General features: G+C 41.8%; 1 protein-coding gene across 1 annotated transcript in view; it reads right to left on the reverse strand.

Moving 5' to 3' along the window:
• Positions 1–13,511, reverse strand: part of LSMEM1 (leucine rich single-pass membrane protein 1) — a 128,357-nt gene extending 114,846 nt beyond the window's left edge. Inside the window, exons 1-3 of the mRNA XM_045166400.1 lie at positions 11,633–13,511; positions 5,385–5,516; positions 3,463–3,591 (exon numbers count right to left, since the gene is read on the reverse strand). Of these exons, the coding sequence (XP_045022335.1) occupies positions 3,463–3,591; positions 5,385–5,511 (256 nt within the window). The 5' untranslated portion in view covers positions 5,512–5,516; positions 11,633–13,511. The remainder of the gene's footprint in view (positions 1–3,462; positions 3,592–5,384; positions 5,517–11,632) is intronic.
• Between the last annotated feature and the right edge of the window lie 15 nt (positions 13,512–13,526).

A 13,526-nucleotide genomic window follows, 5' to 3' on the forward strand; every position in this document is an offset into this window, starting at 1 on the left:
CTTTCAGGAACTAATGCAGGTGGTGACACGGCAGCGAGTTTACCCAGCAACTACTGCGGGAGGCATCAGAGCTGCAGCCTCCAGCCCCGGGACAAGCTGCTGCCCAGAAGCCGCCGCCCCTCTGTGTCTGCAAATTATGTTTGGATGAACTGTGCTCTAGAACATGGGTGTGTTGGTGCAGAGCCAGACAGAAGCAATACCACTCGCTCCTGGAGAAAAGTGTGAAACAAGTAAATCCACAGCACGTGACATCCTTTCCCCTCTCTGGAACCTTCTATATGAGTTAAACGCAAAAGGGAGTAGCAGGCATGTTGGATTAAGTCTGTTCCACAATATATTAGCTCCAAATTAAATTCAAAAAGAGAAAAAGGATTCTATATGCAAAAACATTAGAGAAAAATCATATACTGACTTGCATTTTGGAAATTCACAAAAAGTAAAATAAAATACCTTGAGTATTACTAACCTAGCAATTCTAAAACTTACTAGACCATAGAACCCTTTTTTAAATGAAGGCAATACTTAATCACATCCCACAGGCCTAGTGTCTAACACTGCTTGGCCCCTGTAAAACTACAGAGGCAGGTAGGCATCCTGGGTAATCTACCCTTGCTGTCTGGTATTCCTCTTTAAAACAGAGATTGTGACAAAAACACAAGGTCCAATAGTTTAATCAATGTAATCAGTGTAAAATAGCCTATTTCTCTTGCATAAAAATGCCAGATATAAGTTCTCACACTTGAGTTAAAATGATACAAATCTGTACCAAATCCCAGTGAGAGCAGAAAGGTTTCCTCTTCAAAGATGAGCACAGGCCAAGTTCATTTACAGGGGCCTATGCCAACAGGATTGGAGAAGGAAATGGCAACCCACTCCAGTGTTCTTGCCTGGAGAATCCCAGGGACGGGGGAGCCTGGTGGGCTGCCATCTATGGGGTTGCAGAGTGGGACACAACTGAAGCGACTTAGCAGCAGCAGCAGTGCCAACAGGGCTTCCCTGTTGCTTCAGATGGTAAAGAATCCACCTGCAATGCGGGAGACCTGGGTTTGATCTCTGGGTTGGGAAGATCCCCTGGAGGAGGGCATGGCAACACACTCCAATGTTCTTGCCTTAAGAATCCCCATGGACAGAGGAGCCTGGCAGGCTACAGTTCATGGGGTCGCAAAGAATCAGACACAACTGAGTAACTAAGCATGCAAGCACGTGCCAACTCTGGTCTTAGGTTGGGCTAAAGTTTATCTGCAAACCACTGGAAGCCTCTTATTATTACTACAAAAGGCAGTGGAGTGCCAGGAGTTCTGGAGGCAGATGGGCCAGAGTATGAATCCCAGTCCTGCCTCGGATTAGCTGAATAAACAGGGAGGGTTAAACTCTCTGGGCTTTCACCTTTCACCAGTAAAATAGAAATATTAGACACTACCTTGAAGGGTAAAGATTTAAGATAATGAATTTAATGCATCTGGCACAGAGTAATTGTCCAATAAAAAGACATTCTTCTTTATTCACATCTTCTTTCTGTTTCTTGATATGACTTTGCCCTCAATATAAAACCCTAGAAGCAAACATAAAATAAATCCTATTCGTAGAAGAGGGTACAAGATGGTAATAAAGAACATGGCATTTGATGTCAGGCAGGGGTGTCTCTGAGCCCGGATTAGGCGCCCTCGTCTGTGGACCTTCAGCACAGTAGTTAATCTCTCCAAACTTTAGTTTCAGCATTGATAAAACCAGATAACAACAGGTCCCACACAATAGAATTGTTATGAGGTAGTGAGCAGACATGAATGTTTACCATCGTGCCTGGGAGACAGTGAGAACCCAATACATCACATTTTAAATTATTATTACCCTTAGTCTTTTCCCACAAAAGAGAGCAGTCCCTCTGGGCTGCTTCCCTGTATAGCTGCTGCTGCTAAGTCACTTCAGTCGTGTCCGACTCTGTGTGACCCCATAGACGGCAGCCCACCAGGCTCCCCCATCCCTGGGATTCTCCAGGCAAGAACACTGGAGTGGGTTGCCATTTCCTTCTCCAACGCATGAAAGTGAAAAGTGAAAGTGAAGTCGCTCAGTCGTGTCCAACCCTCAGTGACCCCATGGACTGCAGCCTTCCAGGCTCTTCCATCCACGGGATTTTCCAGGCAAGAGTACTGGAGCCCTGTATAGCATTTTCCCACTAGTTTAACTCAGTCATTTCCCCAGACAGTGAGGTGGGATGATATTTGCAGCATCCACTTTTGAGGTATAACATTTCTGAAGAGTAATCCACACCCTCTTTCCAGCCCAGCAGGTTCAGGGCCAACCCTCCTCCATAGAATAATCAGATCCAAGGGCACCGTTATTGTCAGGATAGTTCACACTGTAGCTTCTAAGGGCAAAAGGGCATTAGCAAGGTGACAGAGAAGCAATTAAATTACATCACCCTTCATGCCAGCTCTGAAACCTAGAACAGAGATAGAGCTTTAAGCTGGATGGGAGATGAAGTTTTGGGGAGGAAAAGGGTTAGAAGCTGTGAGAGTCATGCCCTCTGCCCACCTCCCATCACCACCACTGCTACCTCCACTAATCCTGAGTGAACTTGAATTAGAGGCATTTCAAACACATGGAATCCACTTCTCACTTAGGCTTTGTGAAGGCTACAAGGCCTGCAGGGCAGAAGAAAAGAGTGTGGTGGATGCAGGCAAAAGGGTATCAAGGATCACTCCCTCCTCTCAGGCTCTTCCACTCTTAGTGGGTGCGGGAGAGAACTGAAGTAACTCCAGATGGTGGTCTACAGGGGACTGCTCAGAGAGAACACGGGGGGCTCCCCTGACGGGGCAACACGCATAAGGAGAGGGCAGCACTGAGTGGACAGCACCCATCCCCAACCCGAGGCAGAGAAGAGAGTGGCACTGAGACTTCGGGGGATCTCTTGGCCGAGGAGCCGTGTGGGGAAGCATATGCCACCACTCAAAGGTGGACATGCAGGGCCCAGGACAAGGGCAGGCGAGACACCAGCCCAGACAGTGTCATGCAATGGACAAGTGATCACCTCACAGCCCAGCCCTGCCTCTGGGCCCTTGCACAAGCCCAGCTGATGCTTCTAACCGATTTCAGAGAAGTAAGGAAAACTGGGAGGGTGACTGAAAGTTACAGGCCAAATTCATGCAGAAACTGTGTCTTGGAATAAGAAAACCCAGAATTAACTAGGATAAGCTGCCTACCATTAGCAGCTAGGGACTCTGGGTGAGAAATTAAAGTGGTACAGAAACAATATCCAAGTCTGTGAACTTCTGCCATGGAGGGTTTCTGTGTGCGCCAGTGACCCACCCAGAGCGGCAGGGTGCCCTGGGCATCCGTGCCCTCTCGTCCTCCAGTGGCAGTACTGGATGCCAGGAAGCACGGCCTCCTTATGGAAGCAAAGCTAAACAACCAGCTGTCAAGTAAGGGCAAAGCAGTGATGAAAAGAGTGTCAATGGTACCTACCTATCAGAAATATCACAAAGGAAACCAGTGCCAGGCTGATAATCAGCACGATGATCAGCCCCACCAAAAACAGACTGTGGCTTCCATTTCCTGAATCAGTGCTGACGTCCTGGACTTTCTCCTCTAGAGCTGATGTGAAACAAATAACAACAACAACAAAAAAAACAGGACTCCTCAGCATACAGGCTATCAGTGAACTTTACAGTCCCCCAGTGTTAGAGATGTAAGATGATACAACATTGTAAATCAACTATACTCCAATAAAATTAAAGAGAAAAAAAAAAAGATGTGAGTAAGGGATACACCCCTTATCCCTCTGATCACTCTGAAAAGAGACTTATGCTTTAGAAATGTCTTTGCACGAGTGCTCTTTGAGAATTTTTCACCTTCTTTTATATTAGTATATTCAAAGAACAAGCCTGGTCAAGCTGTCTCTATAACTCCTGTTTGGAAAATTCTTTGACAATCATGTTAACACTGATGTAGCCGGACATGGATTTTTCTTTTGCATGGGGCGGGGGTGGGGTGGTGTAAAGAAGGATTCGGAGTGACAGAGGCTCTATTGCCCTTTTCCCTAAAGCGACCCTAGAATACAACACAGCTGGCAACGGGTCACTAACTCTGAGGGAAAGTCTAAGCATTCTGAGGTATCTCCCAGAAAACTTTATTTCCTATTAAAATAACCAGCTATTCCTACATCTATTACACAACAACATCAAAATGAGCCTGATGTACTTGGTTTCTTAAAGTTGTTTTCAGGATGGACATGATCTGAAAGCAAGATTCTCTTCAATGCTTTGCGGTTGAACTGAGAATGCAACAAGCTTGGCTCACCCAAACCGTGAACTGCCTGCATTTGGTCGCTGCTTTGTAAGGTCTATTTGCTTAATAACACCCAAATTAAATTGCAAAATAAATATAGAAACTCAGGATCATGAAGACCCTTGAATTACCTTCTGTATTTTCTCCTACTATGTATCAGCCCCACACCCTCTGCTACTTGATTACGGAGAGATGGGGGCAGAGGTCCCATACTTTATAAAGACATCCTGCCTCACACCCTCCACAGCTTTTCCTTCCTAATCACAGCCAAGGCATAAGCTGGCACTCAAACACCAACCTTTATTAAGACCAACTGTAGTAAAAACCGGTGAAATTCTGAATGAATGAGAGAGAGAAACAAGCATTCAAAAAGGATACAGAAGAGAAATAATAGACATAAAATTGGGACAGTACAAGTTTCGAGTACATGTGAAACATCAACAAGTAGACGTTTATCCTCTGAGTTGGAAGGTCAGCATTTAAACTAGAAAAGATGGGGCTCAAATAACCTGATAGAACTCATTTATAATATTTAAGGGACAAGATACACATGTAGCATTTAGTATTTAGCATATTTTTGTTTCATTTTCCCCCTCTTCTAACGTGTTCATTGAGGAGATTTGTAAATTTAAAAAGATGAAGATGACTTTTCTGCCCAACAGAACATGAATGATCTTTGTTATACTAGATAAAAGTGTGGAACATTTTCTCAGCAATCTGCTATGAAGTCAGACCTGTCTAGGAGAGTGGGCACACTCAGTGACCTGGCTGTGGTCACCAGAGGGCACAGAAGCAGCCAAGCAGCATGAATTAGCCTCTGGGAGGCCATCTCACAGCCTCCACTCCTTCCCAGGGAGAGAAACTCCAGAGGAAACGTCTCAGAACTTTTGAAGATTAGAGTTCGAATCCTGCTTAAGAGCCAGGAAAGCCCATAAGCCTGGCAAGTATTCAGAGAGCAAAAGCAAACATTGCCTAATACTAAATAGCAACTCTAATGCCCACCCCACCCCCACCAAACCCACAGGCCCAGCTCAGCGCTGGCTATTTTTAGGTGACCTAGAAGCCAGGACTGGCCGCCAAGCCTGGGAGGGCACACGTACGGAACAGCTGCTGTGATCCGGCAGGACAGAGGTTTAGTTTGTTCAGATCATTTATGGAATCCACAATATAAAGCTTTCTATCTTCAGGAATGCTGCGAGAGCCACTGTCCTGGGAAGAACGTTTCATTGTCCCTGGAAGAAAACACTGCCGTTAAACCAGAGAGGCTGGGCGGGGAGCTGGCCTTCATATCACAGCCCACAGGAAGCTGGGCCAGCACATGAAGACCCACCGACACATATGACTGCCAGATGAAGAAGGACTAGAAAAGTTAGCTTTTCCTTTGGGGGATGACACTGTAACTCTTCTTTTTGCTTTGCTTACCAGGGAGCTCAGAGTCAAGTGTGTGCCACAATTTTAATGCTATAATACCCTGCTTATCAGAACATGCTCCTTCCTCCTGCTCAGATTTCTCAATTTTGTCTATATTTTACCTGGGTTTTTCTTTAATTTTGTAATTGATTTTTAAATATTTCATATTCTGGTGAGACTTCTCAAATCCTTTGTGCAAGAAGACTATGCTTAAACACATAAAAAGACAAAATTATGCCAAGCAAGCCTGTGGCCATAAAGATTCTAAAAGAAGAAAATATTGTGAGCTATTCTAATAGAATAGGCTTTTAATACAAAACTATACTTTTTATATTCTCCCTCAATATGCTAGAAGTTCATATCTTAAATGTATTCTTTAGTCATTACACACTGGCTCTGAGACCTCAAGACAAAATCTTAGCAAACTGAGATGATACAGAGAGAAATCCTGAAGCTGTTGGAGGCTAAACTTCAGGACCTCTGAGGTCTCCTCCCCCGAGCTCTCTTAGATTTTGGCCACTTACATAGTAATTCTGAAATTGTGGTTTACATTTAAGGTAATATTCTCTAATGACAGCATAAGTTAGAGCTACACTGAAAAAATCAGAACAGATCGAAAAGTTCTCATTTTAAGTTGTCTCTCTAGCACAACAGAGAACTTGTGGCATTTTAATTACATGAAAAGAAGGTTCTAGGAAGACAAATTTCAATTGCTATCAAAGCTTTCTCTTTCACAATTATCTCTTTTCATAAAATGAGTCTAATAATGATGTGTGATGTTTTGATTGAGAGAGGATTTTAGACATGCTCTCATTTAGCCCCTTGTCTTTCCACAAATGAGGAAACTGAAGTTCAGAAGGTAAATGCCCAAGATCACACGTTAGCCAGGTGCCGAGCTGGAAGCAGGCCTCTGGCTTCTGAGATCACTGCCCCTTCCCTGTGTGACCTTTCTTCTCTACCACCTTCCCTAATCCTTTGTGAAGACTCAGCTCAAATGTCACCTCCAACCTGTCTTTCCTTTGTCCTTGCTGGATGCTGTACATTCTTCCATCATAACATCTGTACTACTTCATCACATTTATTTGCTTACTTCTTTGATTTCCTCAACTGAGCACTCTGTAGGCTAAGTACCCATTCTATTCTTCAAATGTCCAGTGCCAAGTTTAGAAGCCAATACCTAAAATATTTTATCTAGGATTTAAATCTCACTATTTCCAAAAGAATTTGAAGCTGTTAATAATAAAAACACTAACATAAAACTGAGGTTAAAAATCCTCATATCCATCCGAACTTTAGTAAAAGCAATGCAATAAGCTTCATGTCTGCCTATATATGGCAACACACTATTGACTTCCTCTTAACATTTTAAAAATCTTGTTTAATACCCAGCTACCAAATAAAGAGAAATATGATTCGAGTTAGGAGAAACAAAACTCAGAAATGGTAAATGGTAATCAGTCATTTAATAAACAAATTCTAAAAACATTAAAACCCATCAATTTCCTAGTAATACCTAAAAACCTATTAGTACTTGTAAAAAAAATGCCACCAGAACCCTAGCTAAGAAAAGCAGTGAGCTTGTAAAGTTATGGACTAGTTAATTTTTACAGTCTAAAACTAAAAGGGCATTTCAGTTATTCCGAAATTTTAATTAACAAGAACAACTAACTCCCTGAATATTTTAGATAAGATACTACTGAAGCACTTTAGATATACTGAATTCCAAATATACTTCATGGAGCATTCTGAAGGGAATGACTCTGAGTGACCAGAAATTTTAAAAAAGACAGCAAGACAGCATATAGAGCAGAAGGGCCTAAGAGATCAATCAAATCTTATTCTTTCATAGATAAAACCAAAAGTGTTGACTGATGCATGGTTACAAATTTCTAAACTACTCTTTTAAAAAGGTTTTATATTTTATCATCACTTTACACTTTGCTATCCCAAACACTAATATTGAATGAAGCATAAAGGTTGTGTCACATCACAGGATCATTTAAACATGGCTTCTATTTTAGGCTTGGTAGCTGACACATGCTTCATTTTTGGATCTGACTTGCCATCCTTGAGCCTTAGCTTCCCCTTTAGGAATGTAACTGCCATTGCTTAAATCTCATACTGAGGCTTAATCAGCATTTACAAAGTAGAAGACTAGCTAGAAAATCATAGCCACAAAAACTGACTTAAGAGCCATGCAGCTAATAAAATCTTCAAATTACTAGCCTTGCTGTCAACTTAAGTAATTCAATGCAACATCAAATCCAAAATCACTAAGATAACAAACAACTTAGAATGAAAAGTGCTCTGAAAGGAATAATCATTTGGGTAAAGTCACAATGTAAATACTATAGATGCTATTTCAATGCATTTTTAAATTAAGTGCAACATTCAAATGGCAAATAAAGAGCCAGTGAGAAAACCAAGTTGGGGAGTGATTCCTGGCCGGTAAGAGTCAGCAAATGACCCTATGAGTAAATGGATACAAGATCACATGGCCCTCAGACCAGGACCCACAGCTGTTTGACACCCAGTTGTTGCTATCTTTGGCATTCCCGTATGAGGGGCATCTGAGAACAACCAGCACGGCTGGAAAAGCCAGAGTGTTACTAAATTCTGCCCTTCTCTAACTTAACCCTCCTTCTTGACTGTGCTGTGCAAATCTGCAAAGCTGCACCTGTTTCCCAGAACCTTTTTAATATTAATACCTTGAGTGCAAACATGTAAGTAATTTCATTTTTCTCCAATTTAGATCAATGCTAACAGCTGGTTCTTTTTGTCTTTTAAGAATTCTTTAACTGCCTACTAATAAACATTCTGACCAATGTAATTGTTTATGAAAGTTTGCTTTGCTCTTTACTTTTTCCCAAAGGTGCTTGGTATCATACCACAGAAATAACTCACATGGGTATTGCTTGCTACAAAATCAGAATTGTTATAATAGAGCTTAATTCAAAGCTAATAGAAGCTTTATTGAGTGAGTCATGGTAATTTGTTCTTTAATTCCATTTTAGAGTCAGTGCCTCTTCACATTCAGCAAGTAATTTTTAAAATCAAGTCTAACTCATTTCTATCACAAGTTAGAAAAGCACACAGCACACGCAACAAAAGACATCTCAACCTCAAGAATCAGAATTCAGTCTCTTGAGAGTAACAGCATGCAAATTACTTACAAAAACCTTGAGCTTTGACTGCTGGGTTGCCGGGGGGGGGGGGGGAAATACTCAGAAGCAACTATACGACTTTCTAGAAATTCTGTAGTTCTTTGCCTTCCTTCAGCACAGGGGTGCTCCTAGAAGGCCCATAAACCCCAGCGTGAAACTGTTGGTCTATATCCAGTGTTAATTTAGCCAAGCAGTTAAGATTCCAAATATTGATTTTTTCCGATAATGTCTAAGGTTTAAATAAATATATTACTGAAACTATCCTTTAAAAAGAAAAAAAGAAAAAAAAAACCCCTACCATGCCTTGATTTAATTGGTAACTGATGAGGTTCTTACTGGACCGAGGTTTATGTCCTTATTTGGCTGATATGGAACCTGACACAGCTCCTGCATTCTGTCACGGGGAGTTCCGATGTATAAATATGGGGAAGCAGGCTGGAGCTGCCACTGACAGCTAACCACACAAGACTCCAGACCAATCAGAGGACGACAGTCAACAGGAAGAGAATAAGGTTGTGACAAGTCTAACCAGGATGAGAGCAGGTCAGAGGACTCCAGGGCTTCCAGCAGCTACAAAAGGGGATGGTGCGTGGGAGATTACATGGCTACTGACCCACTGTCCCCACTGCCGGTGGTAGAAGCACTTCACCTCATCAACTTTTCTGTTTTCAAAGGCTTTATTCTGTGAGTCTTTAACACATCCTCCTTTCTCAGGAATGTCAGCCTCTGATGTGGTTCCCTCTCACATGTCAAGGAGCATGTGCCCTCTGGTACAGAAAAGCAGCTGTGGTGAGACAATACCACAGGCCCACCACCCCAGACTGACTAGCCTGGCAGGATACTAATGATTAAGTGGTAAACAGATATATAACCCTTTATAATCCTACTCTCTATTGCCATGACTAGACAGACATTACTTTGCCAACAAAGGTCTGTCTAATCAAAGCTATGGTTTTTCCGGCAGTCCTGTATGGATGCGAGAGATGAACCATAAAGAACGCTGAGCACCAAGGAATTGATGCTTTTGAACTGTGGTGTTGGAGGAGACTCTTGAGAGTCCCTTGGACTGCAAGATCAAGCCACTCAATCCTAAAGGAAATCAGTCCTGAATATTCACTGGAAGGACTGATGCTGAAGCCGAAGCTCCAATACTTTGGCCACTTGATGTGAAGAACTGACTCACTGGAAAAGACCATGATGCTGGGAAAGTTTGAAGGCAGGAGGAGAAGGGGACAACAGAGGATGAGATGGTTGGATGGCATCACTGACTCAATGTACATTAGTTTGAGCAAGCTCCAGGAGTTGGCGATGGACAGGGAAGCCTCCCGTGCTGCAGTTCATGGGGTCGCAAAGAGCTGGACACAACTGAGCAACTGAACTAACTGGACTGAGACAGACATTAATTCAGCCTTGAGCACATCAATTAGAAAATGTTTGCTCTACAAAATTATAGACCTCACTCTCCTTTTAAAAGGAATGTCACCTTTTAAAGTTTCGTCTATAACTGAGGACCAATTCATGAAGAAAGACTGTAACTAGTAACTTTTTTCTCCAAAGCACATAATGCATTAAAACTTATGCAAAATTTCTTCAAAAAATAAGAATGTTTGCTATTTTAATCATCATGTTCAGCTTTAATCTCCCAACTACGCGATCTGTTTTAAACCATCTATTCTTTAAAGAAAAAAAGGCTTATTTTGAACACTGCTGCTGCTGCTAAGTCGCTTCAGTCGTGTCTGACTCTGTGCGACCCATAGACGGCAGCCCACTAGGCTCCTCTGTCCCTGGGATTCTCCAGGCAAGAACACTGGAGTGGGTTGTCATTTCCTTCTCCAATGCATGAAAGTGAAGAGTGAAGGGGAAGTTGCTCAGTCGTGCCCAACTCTTAGCGACCCCATGAACTGCAGCCTACCAGGCTCCTCTGTCCATGGCATTTTCCAGGCAAGAGTACTGGAGTGGGGTGCCATTACCTTCTCCGTATGAACACTGACTATGTGTTTTTCTCTCTCCTGTAAACCTAACCCTTGAAGTATGAGTCACCCCCTTTTGCCCTTAAGGATGAGGAAAATGGAAATTAACAGTTCCTCACACCAAAGTCTGGATTCAACCATATTTTACACCAGAGAGGGGGATGAGGTTTTTTATGCTGTGTGACCAGGTAGACTTCTGGAGAACCACTTAAGAGCAAAACAAGACAATCTACTTCATTTTATCGGCTACGTATCTAAAAGGTCACATCCTGAAGAGTTTTGAGTCAAAAGAAGAAAACAGGTATTTTCACAAGAACTGATCAATTGGGGGATATTTTCAACTATTTCTGGGTTTTTCTTTCAAATATTATATCTCATTCCCAGGAAATTAAAGCATATGCTATCAAAGACTTGTCAAAGATGCCAACTGATTCAAAATGAATGACTAAACCTCAAAGAACTTACTAGGCAGGGACCATTTTAAATTCCTGAAAGCCAGCAAGGTTAACCAGTATCAAGGAATAAATTGGTCTATCATACACCATTCTTACTGCTCTGAAGAAAACTCAAGCACTTTCACATTGAATCCCCTGTTATCCTGCCTAGCAACTACCCATCAATTTCATGAAAAGGCACCCATCTATAAATTTAATACCTGCTTACCTCTTCTTCCTCCCAAAACTCCAGTAAAAAAGGCAGAATAAAAGTTATAGAGACATAATAATAAACATAGGAGGTAACGATACTGAGCAAGATTTCAGCAAATGTATTGAATATAGGAAGGAGAGAGTAATTGGTACGTACCTTAGCAGACAGTCACAGGACCATCACTGCTGAGTAAGTGATGGATCCTACAGAATTCAAGCAGGCTCAGGAACTGAAGGCAACAGTGAAGCACACAGCTAAATACAGGCAGGTAGTTTCATGTTAGCTAAAAATATAATGCAACAGCAAGATTTGAAAACTGTTACAATCTCTCCCAGAAAGAAAAAGAAGTAAGGCCAGAGGCTCCATCCAGCAACTCTAACATTTCATGGGAGTTCCAGATCATGGACAATGTACATGCATCCTTGTGGAGGATGGGAGGGTAGTGTCAAGAACTTAGTATTTCCCAGATCGCCAGTCTACCAAAACACAGTACCAAACATTTTTACAGCAGAGACAGAGATTCAAAGAACAAAACAAAACAAAATAAATCAGAAAGTGAAACTACATCAGACATTGTGGCAACACTTTTAATTAGAGTAGAGCAATGCCTTCAAAATCCCAAGTTTGGTTTTCTACCTAGAATTTTATATACCAAGCCAAAGTACCTGTTAGACACATGAAGTTTCAACATAATCAACTTCCCATACACTCATTCCCAGAAGTTTCACTCATTCCATTTTAACAGGGAAGTAATCTAATAGCAAAGACATGGGGTCTAGGAGATGTGGAATCCAACTTGAGTGGAAAACAGATCCCAGGATGGAGTCTCAAGCAACAGCTGTACACTCAGATGAGAGAAAGTAGTCTAGACTGAAACAACAAGGAATTCAATATCCTTTTGGGCTTTGACCATGTGACAAAGAGATTAAAGAGTTTTACAAACTTATTGGAACTGTTCTGGAAGAGTTAAATGATGTGTGTATAAAACCAAGACAAGATGTCCTATGAGATTGGTAATGTAAGCACAGGAAACCATCCAGTTCAGAAATGAATAGAAAATAAGGTGACTATAATGTAAACAATGATGATGATTTAGCAAAAAAGAAAAAAGGGGTTGGGGGGGAGAAGTAAAAAGGCAGAAATCCTTACCTCTCAAATAAAGAAATAGCTGTATAAGCATTTTACTTAGAAATTTGAAACCAAAGTGCTAGGAAAAAACTAAAGGCTGAAATGAAATCCTGAGAAATGAGAAAGGAAGGAGCAGGGAACTAACTTGCTTATAAGCACTGAAGTACTACTAAAACTATATATACACATCCCTGGTACCTCAGTGCTATCAAGAATCCGCCTGCAATGCAGGAGACCAGGGTTCAGTTCCTGGGTTGGGATGATCTCCTGAGAAGGAAATGAATGGCATCTCACTCCAGTATTCTTGCCCGGGAAATCCCATGGACAGAGGAGCCTGGCAGGCTACAGTCTGTTGGGTCGCCAAGAGTCAGACACAACTAGTGACTACACCACCCCCATAACATTGCTTTAATAAAAATTCATTAATATTCTAAAATATGTATATAGTAAATTGAAAATTTAGAAAAAATACTACTTACAATCTCTTCTCCATGGTCCTAAACTACTTGGAATATAAAGAGGAGACAACATGCAACCCCAGGTTTGAGATTCCAAGTTTGTTTTCCATTGCATTATATCTGAGGGCTGGAACTCACCCTCCCAGCAGCAGCAACAGCTCCATGAGGCAGCGAATAGGGGGCGCATCAGACCTTCCAGGAGGGGTTGAAGATGTGGCAGAGGAAGACTAGTTTAGAAAAAATTCCTGTGGATTTTGGTCCTTATTTTCATGCTTCTTCCACCCCTCTTATTACTGTGTACCCCATGTGCAATGTCATTTTAACATAAAGTTTTATAATAAAAAATCCTAGTGCATTGTCAAAATGCCTACAACTTCCCATAAAGTCAAAAAAAAAGCACCTCATGGGGCAACCAAGAAACAATGGTCTTAAAAGCAGCTGGAATGTCAACGATATACGGCTAC

This window comes from Bubalus bubalis, chromosome 8, assembly GCF_019923935.1.
Source record: "Bubalus bubalis isolate 160015118507 breed Murrah chromosome 8, NDDB_SH_1, whole genome shotgun sequence".
NCBI classification, from domain to species: Eukaryota; Metazoa; Chordata; class Mammalia; order Artiodactyla; family Bovidae; genus Bubalus; species Bubalus bubalis.